The sequence below is a fragment of the Aotus nancymaae genome, unplaced genomic scaffold (genome assembly GCF_030222135.1).
Source record: "Aotus nancymaae isolate 86718 unplaced genomic scaffold, 86718_ANA_hifiasm-v0.15.2.pri h1tg000099l, whole genome shotgun sequence".
NCBI lineage: Eukaryota > Metazoa > Chordata > Mammalia > Primates > Aotidae > Aotus > Aotus nancymaae.
Genome location: NW_026988514.1, coordinates 6,152,568 through 6,175,167, shown reverse-complemented (window position 1 = coordinate 6,175,167; position 22,600 = coordinate 6,152,568). Strand labels below are relative to the sequence as shown.

At 43.2% G+C, this 22,600-nt stretch overlaps 1 protein-coding gene across 5 annotated transcripts in view; it reads right to left on the bottom strand.

Moving 5' to 3' along the window:
• WASHC2C (WASH complex subunit 2C) overlaps positions 1-20,873 on the bottom strand; it is a 64,475-nt gene extending 43,602 nt beyond the window's left edge. For all 5 annotated transcript variants that reach the window (XR_010340074.1, XM_064370067.1, XM_064370068.1 and 2 more), the window contains exons 1-7: positions 20,736-20,873; positions 19,376-19,540; positions 8,724-8,786; positions 6,749-6,922; positions 3,754-3,847; positions 2,705-2,766; positions 1,423-1,470 (exon numbers count right to left, since the gene is read on the bottom strand). Coding sequence is in view for 4 of the 5 variants with exons in the window: in XM_064370067.1 (XP_064226137.1) it covers positions 1,423-1,470; positions 2,705-2,766; positions 3,754-3,847; positions 6,749-6,922; positions 8,724-8,786; positions 19,376-19,540; positions 20,736-20,864 (735 nt within the window). In the remaining variant the exon portion in view is untranslated. The remainder of the gene's footprint in view (positions 1-1,422; positions 1,471-2,704; positions 2,767-3,753; positions 3,848-6,748; positions 6,923-8,723; positions 8,787-19,375; positions 19,541-20,735) is intronic.
• Positions 20,874-22,600: the final 1,727 nt, after the last annotated feature.

The following is a 22,600-nucleotide window of genomic DNA, read 5'->3' as shown; positions in this document are numbered from 1 at the left end:
AAAAAATTTAAATCATCACCCCAGTGATGAGGTTGTAGGAAAGTCAACATGCATAATCTGTAATTTAGAAGGTTCACCAGACATTAAGAGTTATGTTAATAATTCTATACCACTTTATTCTGAAGAAACAATTCACAGAAGCAAAGGATTTCTATGTATGAAAATATTGGCTGGGCATGGGGCTCACAGCTGTGATCTCAGTACTCTGGGAGGCTGACTGGGTGGATTGCCTGAGCTCAGGAGTTCAAGACTAGCCTAGGAAACATGGGGAGACCTCATCTCTACTAAAAATACAAAAAATTAGCTGAGCGTGATGACATACACCTGTAGTCCCAGCTACTCAGGGAGGCTGAGGCATAAGAATGGTTTGAACCCCGGAGGCAGAGGCTGCAGTGAGCCAAGATCACACCACTGTACTCCAGCCTGGGCAACAGAGTCAGACTCTGTCTCAAAAAAAGAAAATAGAATATTGAATACCTTATTACATCAAAAATAAAACTCTTTCCCTTATACATTTAGAGACTATGACAGTATCATATTTAGTAAGTTTAAAAGTATATAGCAAAGACTATACAAAGCAAACTGCAAAGACTTTTTTAAATAAGGAGGCCGGGCGTGGTGACTCATGCCTGTAATCCCAGCACTTTGGGAGGCCGAGGTGGATGGATCATCTGAGATCAGGAGTTTGAGACCAGCCTGGCCAACATGGTAAAACCCCATCTCTAATAAAAACACAAAAAAATTAGCTGGCATGGTATGGTGGGCGCCTGTAATTCCAGCTACTCAGGAGGCTGAGTCAGGAAAATTGCTTGAATCCTGGAGGCAGAAGTTGCAGTGAGCTGAGATTGCACCATTGCACTCCAGCCTGGCCGCCAAGAGCAAACCTCCATCTCAAAAAATAAAATAAAATAAGGAAACATTTATGAAATGCTAACATAAAAGGGCAGAAAATAAAATATGCATACTATGAAAAGAATATGTCCTTAGATATTCAAAAATTAAGATAACTGTACTGAGACAGTAGGGTCAGAAGTTTTCATCTTGTGAATATTCATTAATGTCACTACTAGCTTGTCTCCAGTTTGAAAACAGGAGAGGGGACACAGGAGAGGGGGACTCAGGAGAGGGACTCATGCAAAGCAGTTCAGCTTGGGTAACTGAGTCTTCTTTTAGAGGCTCTATTTTCCAATTTGTTTTTTACTTCTTTGTTTTCTAAGAAAAACGAAGATAAACTATAAAGGAAAATTGGGAAAAAATATACAAAGGAAATAGCCTAAATACATGAAATGCCTAAAGGAAAATAAGTTGTATACTGAAAAAATCCTCACTTAGTCATAAATAAAATTCAAAAGTAATTTTAATATACATACTATGCTTTAATTAAAATGTAAAAACAAAGTCATTTCAACACATGAGCCTTACCCGATTTTGATCATTGTCACTATGATTGGCAAAATCTTCGTCTGACTCCTTCGGAGGGGGAAAAAAAGGCTTTGTTGTTAAACAGGCTTTACTTTGAAGCACAGAAATGATTTCAGGTCTAAGTCTCTGGGCCAGGCTGATTCCAAGCTTTTCTCAAGTGGAGAAAAAGCTCTGACACTCAGTCTTTGTACTGACTACTGGTCACCTTAAGTATCAAGGTGCACGTAAGTGGCGCAGCTGGCAATATTGTCAAGGATTGTTCCAGTTAACATGTTATTGTTGTGGCTCACTTAAATGACTAACAATTTGCTCACATCACCTGCACTTTCAACTCTTGCCTTTGGATTTAAAGTAAGAACTGCACATTTAACTAAATTATCGAAAGTTAGTTTGTATTATTTTACATTTTGGACTATACTGTCTCTAGTTCCTCTTGATAGGACAAATACTTCATTAGGCCTAAGAAAATAACATGAGTATTAGCTACCAGCAATTTAGTGAAGATCTACATCCATGGCTAAAAGCAAGGGATTCAGCTAATAGTTACTTAAGAAAGCTTATTTCTGGCTGTCAGGTTTTTCTTTGTACGGCTGGAAGAAGGGCAGGGGAGGGAGAGTGTAGAAAGGGGGACCAATGAGAAGAGAAAAGCACACACACAACACTGTCTCCTTTCGGAAACCCCATACTCAAGGACTCTCCTTCAACATGGCTGTGTCCCTTGCAATAACGAATATCGCATCTAAAGAACAACTGCAGATTCAACTGCGGTCAAGGCCCACAGACTCAAATGCCAGACTAGGAAATGAGATTATGCTCCGTGGATATGAAGGCGCCAGAAGCAGTAGCAAAACAGAATGTATGTGGTTGCCTTCAGCATATACGGCTCTACGTTTTATAGTTGACAAAAGTTCTAAATGTATGTATTTTTTTTTCTTTAGAATTATTCAAAGACGGAATATACTCAAGACTATATCCCAGGCAGAGATTCCACCAAAACATCTAAGCTGTCCTTCTCAAAAATATACTGGGTGAAGAAGGAATTTGGTGTCAAGGTGGGAGGTAGGATAACAGTGAAACAGATTATAGGAGCTTTCCTGATTATTGTACATAAGGCAAAAAGGAAATCTAACCCTAGATTAAAAGAACTCAGAATGTGGCTTCTATCACTGTTAAAAGCTTTATGGAAACAGATTACAAATTCACAGTTGTTATTTACTTAGCCTGCTAGGCCCATCTTAAGCTTGCTGCCCACCGTGACCTGGTCATACCAAACAGCCCTTACCTCTTCTTCTTTCTCTTCCTCACTGTCCACAATACTGCCACGATCACTGCCTACAGAGCCTTCTGTTGAGAAGAGAGATAAGGGTCACCACACCAATATTCACAAGAAAATGTCCTTAGCTCCTTCTCAAAATCACAAACCACCATACAAGAGCAACACAGAGATCTTGATAAAACCATCTATACCCATTTACTGGAATTAAAAGTGTCTTCATTATGGTAAGGAATTAGATATTTATGTAGTCTTTAAGTATCTCTCCTCAAAAAAATTATTCATTACAAAGAAAAAAAAACTGGCCTGTACTCTTTACAGATGTCAAGGTCATAAAAAGCAAAGAAAGGCTGTAACAGCATCAGACTAAAAGATAACTGGAGATTTGACAACTAAATGTGGTAACCGGCCCTGGATAGAATCCTAGACCAGAGAACAAAAGAGAGAGACTGTAAAGGGTGCCACTGGGACAAATGGCAAAATGCGAACATAGCAGATTGGATAACAGATAATGTCCTGGCTTTTGTAATTCTACTATAGTTATACAAGTGATGTCCTTGTTCTTAGAAAACACATACCTGAAGTCAAGATTTGAGACCAACCTGGCCAACGTAGTAAAGCCCTGTCTCTACTAAAAATACAAAAATTAGCCAGGTATGGTGGCAGGTGCCTGTAATCCCAGCTACTCAGGAGGCTGAGGTAGGAGAATTGCTTGAACCAGGGAGGTGGAGGTTGCAGTGAGCCAAGATTGTGCCACTGCACTCCCTGGGTGACAAGAACGAAACTAGCTCAAAGAAAAAAAAAGAAAGAAAGAAAGAAAACGCACACAGAACCATTTAGAAGTAATGGCATGAATATTATGTCTCCCAAATAGGTTCAAGACAAAATATTATGTATATGTAGAGAACAATAAAACAAATGTAGTGAAAAGTTAACTGGTAAACCCGAGTGCAGGGTATACGTGAGTTCTTTAATCTTAAAACTTTGAAGTTTGAAATTATTTTAAAATAAAAAAAGAAATGTTAAAACTAACAAAATTATTCGGTGAAGAAAAGTACCTTCACTGGACAGCTCTCCAAGACCTACATCTTCTTGCTCCATGAACAGCTTTGACCCAATGAGATACGGTAAAGGACGATCAATGTATAGATCCTGTACACCAGGAAAGGAACAAGCCGTCAAACGTTTTGGTTGAAAACAAACTTATATGTGCCACCTGACACCCTGGTCCATCTGACTACCCGAAACAAGCTACATTACAAAGGAGGAGAATAAGAAACACAGCAGGACTAAAAATTAAAAATAAAAAAAATTTTTTTTTTTTCTTGAGACAGAGTCTCACTCTGTCACCCAGGCTGGAGTGCAGTGGCGCAATCGTGGCTCACTGCAACCTCCCCCTCCCAGTTCAAGCGATTCTTCTGCTTCAGTCTCCCGAGCAGCTGGGACTACAGGAGCCCGCCACCACGCCTGGCTAATTTTTTTGTATTTTTAGTAGAGACGGGGTTTCACCATGTTAGCCAGGATTGTTTCCTGACCTTGTGATCCGCCCACCTCAGCCTCCCAAAGTGCTGGGATCACAGGCAAGAGCCACTGCGCCCAGCCAAAAACTTCTTTTTTTCACTGATTTTTAAAAAAGTCAAATCCTAGGTAAAAATGCCAAGGTAAGGCCAGGCACCATGGCTCATGCCTGTAATCCCAGAACTTTGGGAGGCCAAGGCGGATGGATCACCTGAAGTCAGGAGTTTGAAAACAGCCTGGCCAACATGGTGAAACCCCGTTTCTACTAAAATACAAAAAAATTAGCCAGGCGTGGTGGCGTGCCCCTGTAGTCCCAGCTGCTTGGGAGGCTGAGGCATGAGAATCAGTTAAGCCCGGGAAGTGGAGGTTGCAGTGAGCCAAGATCATTTGCACTCTAGCCTGGGCAACAATCGTGAAACTCCATCTCAAAAAAAAAAAAGATGGCAAGATAAAGCTGAATCACACAGAATCTCCCTCTCCAAGGGCCAGATTAACAAAATTTAACAAAAATGGCAAAAGCCTACCAAAAGTTTATTAGCAGCAAGCAAACAGGGAAAAGGATGCAACCTCCTAGTATAAGGTCCAGGAGGAGGAGGACCAAGGAAAGAAACTGAACCTTCTGGCAAGCTGTCCTCTAAAAAGCAGTACTAATGAGCAAAAATATATATATTTTTAATACAAAAATAGATTAGGCCGGGTGCAGTGGCTCATGCCTGTAATCCCAGCACTTTGGGATGCTGGGGTGGGTGGATCACTTGAGGTCAGGAGTTCAAGACCAGCCTGGTCACCATGGTGAAACGCTGTCTCTATTAAAAATACAAAAATTAGCCAGGTATCATGGTACATGTCTATAATCCTAGCTACTCAGAAGGCTGAGGCAGGAGAATCACTTGAACCCAGGAGACAGAAGCTGCAGTAAGCTGAGATTATGCCACTGCACTCCAGTCTGGGCAACAAAAGCAAAACTGTCTCAAAAAAAAAAAAAGTAGAATCTAGAAAGTGCTCCACGCTTGGACAGCCTCCTACCTCCACTGGTGGAGGAAAAGCTGCCCTGTCCCCTGTAAGGCATGGCTCTTTGACAATAATAACTCTTCCTTGTCAAAGGACCCTGGAGCAGGGGAGAATAATTCTGATGTTTCATACAAGAACAGAAAGATTGGGAGGGTTAATGTAAAGGGTCAACGATGTCACAGCAACCAATGGAGTATAAAGCAAAGACAGCGTGAATTTGGACTAATTCTCACTGACTCAGAAACATTTCCAAATCCTCCTATAAAAGAAAAGTGTACCTGCACAGCTTTTCTGCCAGGGAAAAAAAAGAGAAAGCGCTGTGTTGTCTTGGAAGTATCAAGTGTGGCCCAGGCAATACATTTCCCAGAGTCCACGGCTGACTTTTAAAGGCATACAGTAAAAAGCCAAACAGCAAGTGGGCTGCTCAGTGCCAAACAATCTGCCTCACTTCGGTGTGACACAGCAAAGCTTGAACTGGAAGAGAAATGTGAAGCTAAAGAATGACGAGAAGAGTCTGTGGTTCAGGCCAGACGCAGTGGCTGACGTCTGTAATCCCAGCACTTTCGGAGGCTGAGGCGGGCAGACCACCTGAGGTCAGGAATTCAAGATCAGCCTGGCCAACATGGTGAAACATCCTCTGCTGTATCTATTAAAAATACAAAAATTAGCTGGGCGTAGTGGTGGGTGCCTATAATCCCAGCTACTCAAGAGGCTGAGGCAAGAGAATCACTTGAATCATGAGGCAGAGACTGCAGTGAGCCGAGATTGCACCACTGCACTCCAGTCTGGGTAACACAACGAGACTCCGTCTCAAAAAAAAAAAAAAAAAAGTTTGGTTCTGTGGCATGTTTTAGTTCAAAAGGCCCTGTGTGTCACAAGGGCTCTTTCTCAAAATCACTGTAGCAACTTTCTGTGTTCACCACCGAGACTCTGTGTTGCCCCACTTATCTCCCTGAACAATGTGGGTGAAAGGCGTAGTCAAGCAACCAACACTCACTAGGCTAGGAGGGAGCCTGGACAGGAATGCTCACAGCAGCTTCATTTATATTTAATAACTGCCCAAACTGGAAACAACCCAAATGCCTTTCAGCTCTTCTGCAGTCTTCCTTAGCCCAAGCTACATAATTTCAGGTTCCCAATACTCTCTATCTCTCTCCAGCCTACCCATCCTTCAAATCCCAATTCAAATATCATCTTTGCCCCAAAGTTCCAGCTGGAAGTCAATTCTCTCTCAGAGCATTTATAATGGTTACTGGTATGAATGTCTTCACTCTCCCACCAGACCTCTGACACACACCTCGAGAGCAGAAGCCATGCCCTGCATCTTTGCACCCCCAACTTGACATGTTGCCTTGCACTCCATCAGTGCTCGGGAAAAGCGAGTCTTTCTAGTGGAGTCAATGTGAGACTAAGTGACATACTCACTTCCTAAACGTTAACTCCATTACTTACTAATCGTGTGCCCAAGTAAAGTAGCCCAAACATAACAGGTGCACACTAAATATTTAAGTTGAATGTCTTTACCTTTGGTTCAAGGATCAGTTCCACCCGCCCATTAGCCTCATCTTCCTCTGAGTCTGAGTTTCCTGCTTTGATATCAAGTTGTTCAAAGGCACTGTCCAATACTTGTAAGCCATAGTTCACAGCCTCCTGGACTTTAGGAATGAGATCTACTTCTTTCTGCTCCCGAGTCTTCTCCTACAAAACAAATATCATGCAGTATGGGTCTCCAATATACTGATACCGCCCCAAGAGAATACCGTGAATGTTCTCTAAAGCCTAGCCTCGAGCTCCAAAAAAATTAATTAAAAATGTTAACAAAGTCAAATTCTGCTGAATGCCTTGACACAGACTTTGGAGTAAGACTGCAAGTTTTGACCAGGCACAGTGGCTCACACCTGTAATCCCAGCACTTTGGGAGGCTGAGGCAGGCAGATCGCCAGGTCAGGAGTTCAAGACCAGCCTAGTCAACATGGTGAAACCCCATCTCTATTAAAAATGCAAAACTTAACTGGGCATGGTGGCACGTGCCTGTAATCCCACTGCTCAGGAGGCTGAGGCAGGAGAACTGCTTGAACCAGGACCCGGAAGTTCGAGGCTGCAGTGAGCTGAGGTAGCACCACTGCACTCCAGCCTGGGCTACAGAGCAACATTCCATCTCCAAAAAAAAAAGAAAAAAAGACTGCAAGTTTTAAATCCCAAGTTTGCCCCTTTCTAGACATGCAATGAACTACTTAAGGTCCCAGAGCTCCAAGGTCAGTCATCATCTACAAAAGCAGAGGTGCGACTACTGTGTGGAGAAGTATCCTAACAATGAATGGCACGCTACTTCCCCACTGCTGGAGGAGTAACAGGTCTATACTCTCAGATTCACCATGACTATCTCACGAGCCTTGGTTAAGGGTCTCTTGGGTAATTTTAGGAGTTAAGACTTGGAACAAAATACCCAGAGGTCTCATTTTTCCATTATAGTTTAAAAAGACAAAAAAACAGTGGACAATTACAATTATTTTATAAATTTGTTCTACATCAAAAGGGGGTTGTCTGGGTGCGGTGGCTCACGCCTGTAATCCTAGCACTTTGGGAGGCCGAGGCAGGCGGATCATTTGAGGTCAGGAGTTTGAGACGAGCCTGGCCAACACAGTGAAACCCTGTCTCTACTAAAAATACAAAAAAATTAGCTGGGCATGGTGACACGGGCCTGTAGTCCCAGCTACTTGGAGGCTGAGGCAGAAGAATCTCTTGCACCCGGGAGGCAGAGGTTGCAATGAACTGAGATTGTGCCACTGCACTCCAGCCTGGGCAACAGAGCGAGACTCCATTTCAAAAAAAGAAAAAAAATTTGTTTTTAATATAAACTGTTTAAAAAAAAAAAAACAGCTGAGAACAGGCAGAGCTACAGCTGGTTTCTAATACCCTTTCGTAGTCTAACAGCTTCATCTGTCACAAGAAATAATTGTGACAAAGCACCAACCTTTACAGGTGATATATATTTTCTGAATAAATGACAGTGAATTCAAAGCTACTCCCATAATAAACTTATTCACAGTCCATTGTGCCTTCCTGAGTGGAAGAAAAAGGAATCTCTGCTGGAGTGCTAAGAAGTCAGTGTGACCCAGAACCTCTTAGCTGTGTTTTGGGCTCTGGTGTGAGAAGACCTCAGGAGGAAGTGGGTCAGTACATCTGTAACACAGGAAGCCACAGCAAAAAAATGACCTCTGTAACCCTCCAAATCTGTAATATTTACTATCTGGCCCTTTACACAAGTTGTTTGCTGACTTCTACTCTATTCCTATGCCAGAATTCAAGGATCTGATCTCTGTATTAGTTAATACACTACATTTCAGAAACAAAGGAAAGAATCCCCTTTTGGGCTGCTGTCAGGAGCAGTACCTCCCTTTCCCTCCCCAACCCACCATCCCTAGTACCCTCATAATACATCGATCTCAACATTTCTCCAAGTCAGAAACTCAGCTGAAGAGTGATTTCATACAAGTACCTGCTCTGTTTTTTCTGTCTCAGCCTTGAGTACTGGCTCCTCCACTTCTTCATCGTACACACGCTAAATATGGAAGAAAACTCCATGTTAAAAGGTGAACATGTCATTGGAAATAAATCACAATACAAGAATTAAATACACAGTAAATAAGGACAAAGATGGAGAAGGAAATGGTTATTCAACAAAGGGCTTGGCTGGGTGCGGAGGCTCACACCTGTGATCCCAGCACTTTGGGAGGCCAAGGTGGGCAGGTCACGATGTCTGACATTCAAGACCAGCCCAGCCAACATGGTGAAACCCTGTCTCTACTAAAAAATAAAAAAAATAGCAGAGTGTGGTGGCACACACCTGTAATCCCAGCTACTCAGGAGGCTAAGGCAGGAGAACCGCTTGAACCTGGGAGGCGGAGGTTGCAGTGAGCCAAGATCACACCACTGCACTCCAGTCTGGGTGACAGAGCAAGACTCTGTTGGGGGGTGGGGGGGACACAACAAAGGGCTGAGGCCAGTATGCCACTACCAGTGGGTATCTGTGAATAGTCCATTCACCAAAAAAAAAAAAAATTGTTTTCAAATACAAATTGAAGAGGGAGACCCAGGCTTCTCAGATCAACTTCCCCTTTGACTATCATGCTGTATTTCAATAGAAGAAAACGTTGACTGACTGGCACCTCTGGTTTTACCTTCCTATAGGTGACAGGCTAGGCCTCTGGGACAACTCTCCAGAAGGCACTATTTTTACTTAAAACAAGATCAAACCAGAAACCTTTTCACATGTGAGTCCTAAAACTATGAACCTAAGATTCTTCCACGTGTAACATCTAAAATATAAGCCTATATAAAGGCTGATAGGCTGAACCTCCCTTTGTTAGGCAAGCTTGGCTGTTAGGCAAGTATGCCACTTTGCTCCCGGCCGAATAAACCTTCCTCCTGTATTTGGTGTCCGAGAGATCCATTTCCCGCGGCCGCTCCTGCTACAAAATGACTAGGAAACATGATGAAAATTTAACCTCCTTGTAAACCAAGAGTTGCAAAACAGTAAGATATGTTTTCACACCTTTTCATTTAACTATAATGTTGACGGGCAGTGATACAGTATTCTCACCCTAGGCTACAGAAAATGTTAACTGGTGTAATTTATCAACTAAGAAGCAAGAACTTTAGGATTCTGAACAATGAAAATGGTAAAGGCAAAATTTATTTTCATTCAGTTGCTTAAAATGGCTGATACAATTTTATTATCCCATTTGTATGAAAGCAGAGAGAAAAATCTACCACTGACTCTCCAGAAAGGCTGGGCATTTGACTGACCCCGACAGCACGGACAGGCAAAACTCTCTTTTCCAGAACAGACCCACCGCTCTGACAAATCACTGTGATTCTTGTTTTTTTTTTTTTTTTTAATTATTTTTATGTTTTAAAAACGACTCAAGTACAACATACTTTTTATAAAAAGTCAATATAAGCCAGGCACAGTGGCTTGTGTCTGTAAGGCCAGCACTCTCGGAGACAGGTGAGGGGATCACTTGAGCTCAGGAGTTCAAGATCAACCTGGGCAACACAGTGAGACCTCATCGATACCCCAAAAAAAAAAACAAAAAAACCCCCACAAAAATTAGCTAGGTGTAGTGGTGTGCACCTGTAATTCCAGCTACTTGTGGGGTTGAGTCAGGAGGATCACTGGAGCTCAGGAGGTAAAGGCTGCAGTGACCCCTGATCGTACCACTGCATTCCAGCTTGGGTGACAAAGTGAGACCCTACCTCAGAAATAAAATGAAATTAAAAATTTTTTAAGAAGAAATAAATTAAAAGTCAATATAAATGAACCGATGAAAATCTTCTGGCATTAGACAGTGGCCATTATTACAATTTGAGTACACTAAAATCCACCAGACTGCATACTTTTTAAAGGAGTGAATTTTATGGTATGTGAATTCTATCTCACTGTTTAAATTTTAAGTCAATATAAAGGCACATGTCGAAGAGATGTATTTTAAAATAGTTCCCTCCCTACCCACAACCTGATCCTTGGAATACCCGTTTCAAGCTTGGTGTGTGTGCTTTTTGTTTCCTGAGGCTCTTACACAAATATATGCAGACACGTGTACATATTTAGAACTCTATTACCCTTCTTGCTTATTTATTTATTTATTTAGAAACAGAGTCTAGCTCTGCCACCCAGGCTGGAGCGCAGTGGCATGATCTTGGCTCACTACAACCTCCACTTTTCAGCCTCAAAAAATTCTCTTGCCTCAGCCTCCCACGTAGTTGGGATTACAGGCATGCACAACCACATCCAGCTAATTTCTTTTTGCTTTTTTTTTTTTAAGTAGAGATGGGGTTTCACCATGTTGGTGCCATAACCTAGCCTGTGTTAGCCTAACTGACTCCATCTTGGCAGTAGGCTCCAGCTTGGCTTCTCCCTTCCTGCCTCGGCCCCCTCAGGCACCTTACTGGGTCAAGCTGCACACAAAGCTTTGAACAGTTGAAAGTGGTTCACACTGTTCACAGTACCTGTAACCATTGTAACCATATCCTGCTTGGCAAGTCTACCGGCTATTGTGAATAGCTTCCTTTGTGATTGATTGTATGGAAATATCCTTAGCAACCAACAATCTTGGGAACCTCCTGCCCACTGGTTACCAGCTTCCTTATCTAACTTGCTTGTTCTGCTTCTGTAAAATTCTGCTTCAGCTAGGCTCCCCCTCCCCTACCTAAATTAAGGTATAAAGGGAAATCAAGCCCCTTCCTCCGGGCTGATAGAATAAAGGACTCTTAATTTGAAACTCAGAGCATGGTGTTTCTTCTATAACTCACCTGGATACAACATTGGCCAGGCTGACTTAAGTGATCCACTGGGCTTGGTCTCCCAAAGTGCTGGGATTACAGTGTGGGCCACTGTGGCCAGCTGAAACTGGTGTTTTAATTTTAATAGCCATTTCCAGATTCTATGCACAAATGTGTAGAATTCCCTGTCACTAGCAGTATGCTCAAGTGCCCATTACCCAAATCTTTGCCAGTGATTACTGCTGTCCACCCATTTAAAAATATCTGTCAATCTGATCAAACAATGTTGTTTTTCAATGATCACATCCTCTGACCCAAACTTCTACTTATTGAAATTTAGCTCCAATGAAAATTATCATAAATGCAAACATCAGAATGTCCTTGGTATCAAGATTTCCAGCAGAAAGTCACAAACACCAAATTTATAATTCTATGCAATTCCAATCAAAAGCTAATAAAATATTCTGTGGCACAATATAGTAAAATAATCCCACCAGGTGCCGTGGCTCCTGCCTGTAATCCAGGCACTTTGGGAGGCCAAGGTGGTTAGAAGTTTGAGACCAGCCTGGCCAACATGGCAAAACCCATCTTTACTAAAAACACAAAATTAGCTGGGCATGGTGGCGGGGCGTGTAAGCCCAGCTACTCAGGAGGCAAGAGAATCTCTTAAACTTGGGAGGTGGAGGCTGCAGTGAGCTGAGATCGTGTCATTGCACTCCAGCCTGGGCAACAAGAGTGAAACTCTATCTCAAAAAAATAAAAAATAAATAAATAAAAGATAACCCTCAAATTCACACAGAAAAGTAAAAAGCCAAAGACTGATAACCGTGACAATTCTGAATAGGAAGAGATTATAGGGACTTGCCCTGTGAAGACATAAGAAGTCTGCAGTGTTTAAGATTATGATACTGGCAGACAGCGTAAAAACAAAACAAACAGCAGAGGGCAGAAACAGACCCACAATTCCATGGAGGCCTGATTTTATTTTCAAATACACACAAACATTCATATACAATAGTCAGTGAAGAAAAGAACTACACAATAAAGGTTATCTATGAGGGATAAAAATTAAATCCCTCTCTAGGTAAAAAAAATTAAAAGTTAACCAGGCATGGCAGTGAACACCTGTGGTCCCAGCTACTCGGGAGGCTGAGGTGGAGGATGGCTTAAACCCAGGAGTTTGAGGCTGCAGTGAGCTGCGTTGGCACCACTGAACTCCAGCCTGGGCAACAGAGGGAGGTCCTGCCTCAAAAACAAAAAAAGAATAAAAAAGCCAGAGATACCAATGAATCCCCATCCAAAATGATTAGAGTTAAGGACAAATACGGAGGGTTGGCACCTTTGAAGCAAATGTGGCAAAATATGAAACTACTGATGCTAGGTGCTGCATCTACTTAGCACTTGTGGGTTCTCTCTAAACTTTTCAATACTTATGAAACATTTCATAAATAACATTTAATATTGGAGGATTATTATATGGTTTAAGAACAAAAAAATGAAGTTCACAAAAGTCTCAAAGATGTGTTAAGTAAATTCACATTAACAAAAGTAGGCTGCAAATGCAAATACACACACACACACAGTCATCTAGAAAAGGTTAAAGTTGACTGGGCACGGTGGCTCATGCCTGTAATCCAGCATTTTGGGAGGCCAAGGCAAGTGGATCATGACATCAGGAGATCGAGATCATCCTGGCTAACACAGTGAAACCCCATCTCTACTAAATATACAAAAAATTAGCCGGCCATGGTGGCATGCGCCTGTAGTCCCAGGTACTCAGCAGCTGAGGCAGGACAATCACTTGAACCTGGGAGGGAGAGGTTGCAGTGAGCTGAGATGGCACCACTGCACTCCAGCCTGGGCGACAGAGTGAGACTCCATCTCAAAAAAACAACAAAAAAAGAAAAGGTTAAAGTTAAAAAAAAAAAGAACATAAAGTAATACAATGAAACGTTCAATGGTTGGTTAATTTGGGGTAGTTGATTTTTTTTAAGTGCAATTCTTTTAAGTCTGACGTCTGCATGGGAAATAGACTTAGAATGTATGTGCTAGGGCTGGGCACAGTGGCTCACACCTGTAATCCCAGCACTTTGGGAGGTTGAGGCGGGCTGATCACAAGGTCAGGAGTTTGAGACCAGCCTGAACCCTCCACCCTTCGCTGTCTCTACTAAAAATATAAAAATTAGCTGGGCATGGTGGCGGGTGCCTGTAATCCCAGCTACTCGGGAGGCTGAGGCAGGAGAATACCTTGAAACAGGAAGACGGGGGTTGCAGTGAGCTAAGGTTGTGCCACTGCACTACAGCCTGGGCAACAAGAGTGAAACTCTGTCTCAAAAAAAAAGAATCTCTATCTATATATAGATATATATGTGCTAAACATTGAGAGGCTCCCCTCTAGCTGAGGAAATGTCAGATGATTTTTCTTTTTCTCACTTTTCCTAATTGCTCTATAAAGATCAGGAATTATTTTGGTAATTTTCAAAGTCAGGACTCCAAAAAAGTAAGTAAATTTCAAAAGTAAGACTTTGAGACCTGGCAGCTACCATGGTTACCTATGAGAAGCCTGCAGCTAGAAAGTCAAATACAACATTTAAGAAACCAAACCCATGGGACCTAAAACCCATGGGATCTTTTCAGGGTGAGCAGGACTAGCATCTCAAGAACTTTGCACACAGCAGATAACCAATGCTAACTTCTCTTGACCCCGTGATCCACCCGCCTCGGCCTCCCAAAGTGCTGGGATTACAGGCTTGAGCCACCGCGCCCGGCCGAAAATTAACCCATTTATGCCTAGTGTTCCATTATTGGAATGCTAAGCTTGTGGGAGTTATGTATACCCTACTGCTCAAGGTCATTGCCAAGGTCTGATTTTTCACAAAATAATTTGTAACCTCTGGCATAAATGGGTTAATTTACTTAATTTTGGAATTAAAAAAAAATTTTACAAACCTAAGATTTTGAAACAATTGACTTTAAAAAGAAATAATCCGGAGAGAGATCCAAGATGGCTGATGATTAGCAGCTTGGGCACGTACCTCCCAGTGAAAGCGCAAAGAACGAGAGGACGCCACACTTTCAGACGAATATTAGTTGCTCACGGACCAGGAGATTCCCAGTGGAGGAGCTCCACGGGTCACCAGGGCGACTCTTGTGGCCGGCGTGGCGGTTTTGCTGGTGCCTTAGCACGCCAGTTCTTGGTGCAGAGTCCGGAGATTCCCGGGCAGAAAAGCACCATCAATCTTAACACCGCTGTTTTGGCCGGCTCAGTGGATTGCTCAGATTTCGGCGCAGGGAATCAACAATTTGGACATCAGAGACCCAGTTAGAAAGTCGGTAATTATAAAGACGACAGATGGACAAATATATAATGAAGGGAAGAAACCAGCCTAAAAAGGTAGAGAATACTCAAAATCAGAATGCCTCTCCGTCTACAGGGGATTGCAATTCCTCATCAGTAACGGAGCAAGGCTTAATAGATTACACGTGTGTTCCAATAACAGAAGCAGGTTTCAAAACGTGGGTGATAAGAAACTTCTGTGAATTAAAAGAACTTGTTCTAACCCAATGCAAAGAAACTAAGAACCTTGAAAAAAGGTTTGACGAAATGTTAACGAGAATGGACAATTTAGAGAAGAATATAAGTGAATTGATGGAGCTGAAAAACACAACACGAGAACTTCACGAAGCATGCACAAGTTTAAACAGTCGAATTGATCAAGCAGAAGGAAGGATATCAGAAGTCGAGGACCAGCTCAGTGAAATGAAACGAGAAGACAAGAATGCAGAAAAAAGGATGAAAAGGAATGAGCAAAGTCTCCAGGAAATATGGGACTATGTGAAAAGACCTAATTTACGTTTGATAGGTGTACCTGAATGTGATGAAGAGAATGAATCCAAGTTGGAAAATACTCTTCAGGATATCATTCAGGAAAATTATCCCAACCTGGCAAGGCAGGGTAATATTCAACTCCAGGTAATACAGAGAACACCACAAAGATATTCTTCAAGAAGACCAACCCCAAGGCACATAATCGCCAGATTTATTAGGGTTGAAATGAAGGAGAAAATACTAAGGGCAGCCAGAGAGAAAGGTCAGGTTACCCATAAAGGGAAACCTATCAGACTTACAGCAGATCTCTCAGCAGAAACCCTACAAGCCAGAAAAGAGTGGGGACCAATATTTAACATCCTTAAAGAAAATAACTTGCAACCCAGAATTTCCTATCCAGCCAAACTAAGCTTTATGTGCGAAGGAAAAATTAAATCTTTTGCGAACAAACAAGTACTTAGAGAGTTCACCACCACCAGGCCTGCTTTACAAGAGCTTCTGAAAGAAGCACTATACATATAAAGGAACAACCAATATCAGCCTTTCCAAAAATATATCAAAAAGCAAAGAACTTTAACACAATAAAAAATTTACATCAACTAATGGGCAAACAGCCAGCTAGCATCAAATGCCGGTATTAAACTTATATATATTTTAATTGGATAAAAAGCCAAAACCCATCGGTATGCTGCATCCGGGCCCATCTTACATGCAACAATACACAAAGACTCAGAGAGAAGGAGGAAGATTTACCAATCAAACAGAGAGTAAAAATAAACTAATAAACAAAAAGCAGGAGATGCAATTCTCGCCTCTGATAAAGTAGACTTTAAAGCAACAAAGGTCAAAAGAGGCGAGGAATGACATTACATAATGGCAAAAGGATCAATGCAAAAAGAAGAGCTAATGATTCTATAGATCAATGAGATAGAAAATTAACAAGGATATTCAGAACTTGAACTCAGACCCGGAACAAGTAAACTTAATAAACATTTATAGAACTCTCCACTTCAAATACACAAAACATACATTACCACCTCACACCTATTCCAAAGGTGACTATATAATTGGAAGTAAATAACTCCTGAGTAATCGCATAGCATTTCATAGGTTTAAATGAAATATTGGTTGGCTGTTTGTTTGTTATCTTCTTCCCTTATTCCTTCCTGACTACATCATTAAGTATAATTATCAGTATACAAGAGGTTTTCAATACCCATTACTAAATTGCATTCTAGCCTGGGCAAGAAAGCAATACTCCCATTCTCTCTCCCTCTTTCTTTCTTTTCCTTCTCCCTCCTCCCCATTCTCTCTCTCTCTTTCTCTTCCTTTTTCCTCCTTCCTATTCTCTCTCTCTTTCTCTTTAAAAAAAAATAAAATAAATAAAAATAAAAATAAAAATAAAATAAAAAGAAATAATCCTCCCTCACCAGATCTTTTAACAAACTAAAGTCATTAACTATGGCACTTAGTATTTCAGGATGCAATCCCTAAATTAACAGACTAATTAAGGTTTAGAATTGTGTTGCCTTCTAATTAGATGCTAGAACACTGGCCAATGTTAATTAGCATTTCTTTTCCCTAGGAGTTCCCTCTTGAGCTTTTACTAATGGTACTAATTTCTCTTGCACTAGAAAGTCCTGACTGTTCTTGCCCTAGAAAGTCCGGATTGTTTCACTAACTTATAATATAGTTTGCAACTCTGTGGCTGCCTCTGAGGCTAATTAATAAAACCCACAAACCTATCTAACTTTGAAAAATTACCATGAAACTAAATGGCACTATCATTCAAGTTGGAATTGTAATATGTAAGTACTGATGTCAGGGGTTGAAAAAAACAAACAAACAAACATTAAAAAGCCAGATCACTGACAAATATGTATCAGCAAGTAGATTTTTTCAGAGTTTTATTAAGCATTTCTCAGTATCATCATGCTCTGCCACAAATGAAAAAAGCCTATAGCATGTGGCCTTACAGAAGGTCTGGGAAGTAATTAAGATCTGTCAGTGGCAACCAGCATATCCGGAGAAGAGTTCTGAACGCAGACTGGAAGGCGAAGAGGCATCCAGACTGAACACTAAGGGCTGGGCACGGCGGCTTACACCTGTAATCCTAGCACTACAGGAGGCTGAGGCAGGAGAACTGCTTGAACCCGGAGGCAGAGGTTGCAGTGGGTGGATCATTTGAGGTCAGGAATTCAAAACCAGCCTGGCAACATGGTGAAACCCTGCCTCTACTAAAAATACAAAAAAAAATTACTGGCAGGTGCCTGTAATCCCAGCTACTTGGGAGGCTGTGGCAAGAGAATTGCCTGAACCCGGGAAGTGGAGGTTGCAGTGAGCCGAGATCATGCCACGCACTCCAGCCTGGGTGACAGAGCGAGACTCTGTCTCAAAAAAAAAAAAAAAAAAAAAAAAAAACAAAACACTAAGACTAAAGGGATGGAGAGATGAATGGAAAACAGGAAATCCCTAGTAGTAGACACAAATAAAGAACAGTTACCAAAACACAATAAAAACTAAAAAACTCCACAAAAACTACATCATGGAAAACTCAGAATCTAAGAAAACTTGGCTAGAAAAGAAGAGCTGGAGAAAAGAGAAGACCTAAGATTGTGGTTCAGAAAAAGTTTATGATGTTCCCCATTTCTCCCCACTGAAGTATTGATCTGATACCAATCTAGTACCAATCTGGTACAGGCACAGTGGGTACAGAGGAAACCTCCCAAATCCTTTCGGACTCTGGTGCTGCAGTACCGACTGCAGAGAAGTGCTAAGTACCTGATCCAGAAAGAAAGGTACAGAATGAAAACAACAGGAGTGCTTAAAAGGACACCAAATTAACCTTGATGAAAACATCATGGGGCTGTGCACACCAGAGAAGTGAGAATCTAGAGTCCCTCACTCTTCCAGTGAGATAAACGGTCAGGACTAAGCATAGACATTCTGTGTGGACAATCAGAAAACTACTGATTTTACTTGAATACTTGTTATTTTTCAAACTCATGAGTACTCCTTTACTCTTAAAGGAAGTAACGGGCAAAGAGATCTCTAAGACCTTTATTAATATCTTTATTTTATGCATAGCTCTCCAAAAGACAGGAAGTGGCATTTAACCCAAGCTACTAAAAAACGCACAAAGATGCTGCACAAGTTGACTATGTGGCATTATCTGGTGTTCTCTTAACTATCCTAAATCTTGGCCTTTTTTTATCATTTTGTGATTCTGAATTTTTTTTTATTACTTTATATCTAACAATCTTAGGAGATAGCTTACTTTAATAATCCTTTTTTCACAAATGAATGCTGATATTCAAAAAGTTGAATACCCTATGAGAAACACAGGTCTGTTATCTAAGCTACCTCTCCATCCTCATCTCTTAAGTCTCCACTGTGCTCCAGCCACACTTACTTCTGTTGTAGGCTAGAATTATACTATTTGCCAAGAGAGAGGCTCTATCTAATTTACCTATGTATTCCTACCATCTAGAAGAAACTCAGTAAATAGACAAAACTCACACATGGGTTTAAGCTCAGTAATCTGTGTATAGTTGATTCCACATCGTAAGTTCAGCCATCGCAAACTTCAGTTAAGAATACTGCAAGTAGACATATATATCCCCTGAATATAATTTACCAGAACATAACCCAAGCAACAACTGAAACCACATGTGGTGTCCAGAGGGTCTAACCAGGTATACAGATCATGCCTTACAGATCATGCCACAACAAAGCTGGTGTGAGTGCCACACAATTCATCACAATTGCTGACTACTCTCAAAACTGACAGAAGATGGAAGCACTGAAATATAAGAAAATTTTATCATTAGACTTTTTTAGAGGCTTGGAAAAAAGGACTTAAAACTTCACAAATAAAAAAGAGGCATTTAATCCCAGAGAAAAAAGCTTCAATTACCAAGAACCACACTTCCGCCAAAATTAAGGAGGGAACTTAACAGTAAGTTATTTAAAATTACAATATCTCCTGCTTTGAAAAAAACAATTATTTATAATTATGATATAACTAAATAACTCACATTCTCAATGAACTGGGTATTAGAGAGCATAAGGAAGTCATTGAAGACATTATGCAGGCGACAGTCGGTGGCTTTGGTTTCCCGAATTAGTCCGTCCACTTGTTTCTTGATTTCATGGGTCCTAGAGATAGTTTGCTGTGAGAATTCCTGTAGAAACTGTAGTAGCTATTTTAAAAACATAAACATACAGTAGTATCAATGTTACATGTATCTATTCTGCTCATGTCAAATCATAAAAGAATCCATGCTACCTCGGCTCACTGCAACCTCCGCCTCCTGGGTTCAAGTGATTCTCCTGCCTCAGCCTCCTGAGTAGCTGGGATTACAGGCGCCTGCCATTACGCCCAGTTAACTTTTTTGTATTTTTAGTAGCAACGGTTTCACCATGTTGGCCAGGCTGGTCTCGAGCTCCTAACCCCGTGACTCTCCCACCTCAGCCTCCCAAAGTGTCGGGATTACAGGCGTGAGCCACCGTGTCCTGCCAGAATGCTCCTTCTGACAAGTAGTAAAACCAAGGGACATTGAAAATCACTAACAAAGCGCATCAAAAGAGTGGCAGTGAGCTAATGGTATGGTGGCTCACCTTGTAATCCCAGCACTTTGGGAGGCTGAGGCGGAGTGATGGGGGGGGCAGGAGCTGGAGACCAGTCTGGACAGCATAGCAAGACCCTCATCTCTACTAAAATCAAATAAATCAGGTGTGGTGGAGCCTGCCTATAGTCCCAGCTACTCAGGTGGCTGAGGTAGAAGGGATCAGCTGAGCCCCGGAGGATGCAGTGAGCTAAGATCGAGCCACCTGCACTCCAGCCTGGGCGACAGGGCAAAACCCTGTCTGTTTTTAAAAGTTCTCTTTGGTTGTCAGTCTACAAAGATTACAGAGCAAGGGTTAGATAACCAGCCACCACTCTTATTCAAAAATCCTATTCATTTAGGACTCTGGAATTACAGTTTTGAGGGAGCTTCCTGGGCCCCCGACATAAAGAATCTCACTAAAGGATATCCACATACTAGCTTGTCTCCCACCCCACTTAGTCCAGGTCCCAAAAAGAATCGCCTCCCTAGTGCCCGAGCAATCCCTCAGCGTGGCGGAAACGGATCTCCCCTCTGGATGGAGCTCAGCGGCACTGCCAGAAACCCCAATGACGGGAACGCCGCGTCTGGGCCGCGGTCCGGGTCCGCCCCTCTCCCCAGTGGCCGGGGGCTGCCAAGCTGGCATTCTTCAGGGCCAAGAGTGGCCTGTGTTCCTAAGAGGGCAGGCAACCCGACAGCCCGAGTGCCGGGGCAGTCTAGGCCCCGTCCTCCCGCGCGCAGGCCGAGGGTCACCCCTGCCGCCCTGGCGTCCCCCGGGCCCGCCTCTCACGCCCGCGTCGGCCGCCAACGACCAGCTCTGGCTGCTCCTGCGGATCTCCTCCACCGACCACGGCCGCTCCCACACGGGCTCGGACGCCGGCGCCCGCTCCTGGTCGGGGGTCACCCGGTTCATCTGCATGGAAAAAAACGAGAAGACAGGCTGAGCCTGACGGCAGCAGGGACAGCTGCGCCATGCCAGGCCCTTCTCTCTCCTGCCTGGCCCGCCGCCCTCACCATCCCAGCCTCCCGGCTCGGTGGGCTCCGAAGCCGCCCCCGCGCGCCAGGACCGCACAGCCCAGGAAGCGCAGCCCAGCGGCCCCGGACGCCACCGCCTCGCGTAACCTGGTGTCACGTGACAGCGCCCCACGTGATCCGACCTGCGATGCTGCGGGGAGGAAGCTACGGACTGGAACTGGACTGGAGTTTGGGGTTCTCGGCTGGGTTGGGACGTGGGAAGCTGCACGAGCCGGGCCGACGCCAGGGGGCGCTGCAGAGGCCGGTTGGCCGGGTGGCACTGCGGCCCAAGACCCGAGGCAGCTGCGGTGTAATGGCACTGGCCGCCAGTCCGGCGGGTCTGGAGAGTGGGGACCTCCAGCAGCCAGTGGAGTTACCAGCAGGAGCTTTCGACGTCGGCGCTGTGGGCGGAGGAAAAGGCCTGCTCTGCTGCCTCTTCTCGTGCAGCAAAATCCGCTGCTGTGGAGCCGGCAGGCGGGCGCTCAGTGGATAGAGAATCCCTGATCTGCCTGGGCATCACCTTGCTCTTGTGACCTGCTCGGCTGCCACTGTGTAGGGGCTGCTTAAAGTCCTCTGCACTCTCACCATTGCCTTCAAATTCAAGGCCAAGCTCCTCATTATGACAGGCATAAAACTCTCTCATTCGTCCTCTGCTGTCCCAGCTCAGGGCTCCAGCTCTTCTGTCTCACACTTCCTTGCAGTTGCCTCTGCTTAGTCGCCCTTGTGCCAGACAAACTTACTTATTTTTTTTTTTTTTTTTTTTTTTTTTTTTTTTTTTAGACGGAGTTTCGCTCTTGTTACCCAGGTTGGAGTGCAATGGCACGATCTCGGCTCACCGCAACCTCCGCCTCCTGGGTTCAAGCAATTCACCTGCCTCAGCCTCCTGAGTAGCTGGGATTACAGGCACGTGCCACCGTGCCCAGCTAATTATTGTATTTTTAGTAGAGACGGGGTTTCACCATGTTGACCAGGATGGTCTCGATCTCTTGACCTCATGATCCACCCGCCTCGGCCTCCCAAAGTGCTGGGATTACAGGCGTGAGCCACCGCGCCCGGCCTCAAACTTACTTATTAAAATAAAAATCCCAATTTCTTTCCATTCGTGTGTGCCCAGGCTAGTTTTTCAACTTTTCTGAGCTTTCCTCGGTGAAACGAAGCTACCTATCTCGCAAGGATGTGATAGTAAAGTGACAAAATTGTAAACATCCTCCACAGTGCCTGACTTAGGCTGAGCATTCAACGTCGAACGTACCACTGCCCCATGCACCTTGCTCACACCCAATCCTGGATTTTTCTTCTGTAGCCACCTCAGTTATCCCCTCATTAAATACCAACTTGATTATCCCAAGTACAGTTTAAGTGACTTGTTATTTTCTATGTATTTATCCTAAAGTGTTACATTGTATTGTAATCATTTAAATATAGGGCTCTCCTTTAATAATAATAATAGCTAAGAGCGGGCTGCAGTGGCTCACGCCTCTAATCCCAGAACTTTGGGAGGCTGAAGCGGGTGAATCACAAGGTCAGGAGTTCGAGACCAGCCTGGCCAACATGATGAAACCTTGTCTCTACTAAAAATACAAAAATTAGCCTGGTGTGGTGGCAGGCACCTGTAATCCCAGCTACTCGGGGTGCTGAGGC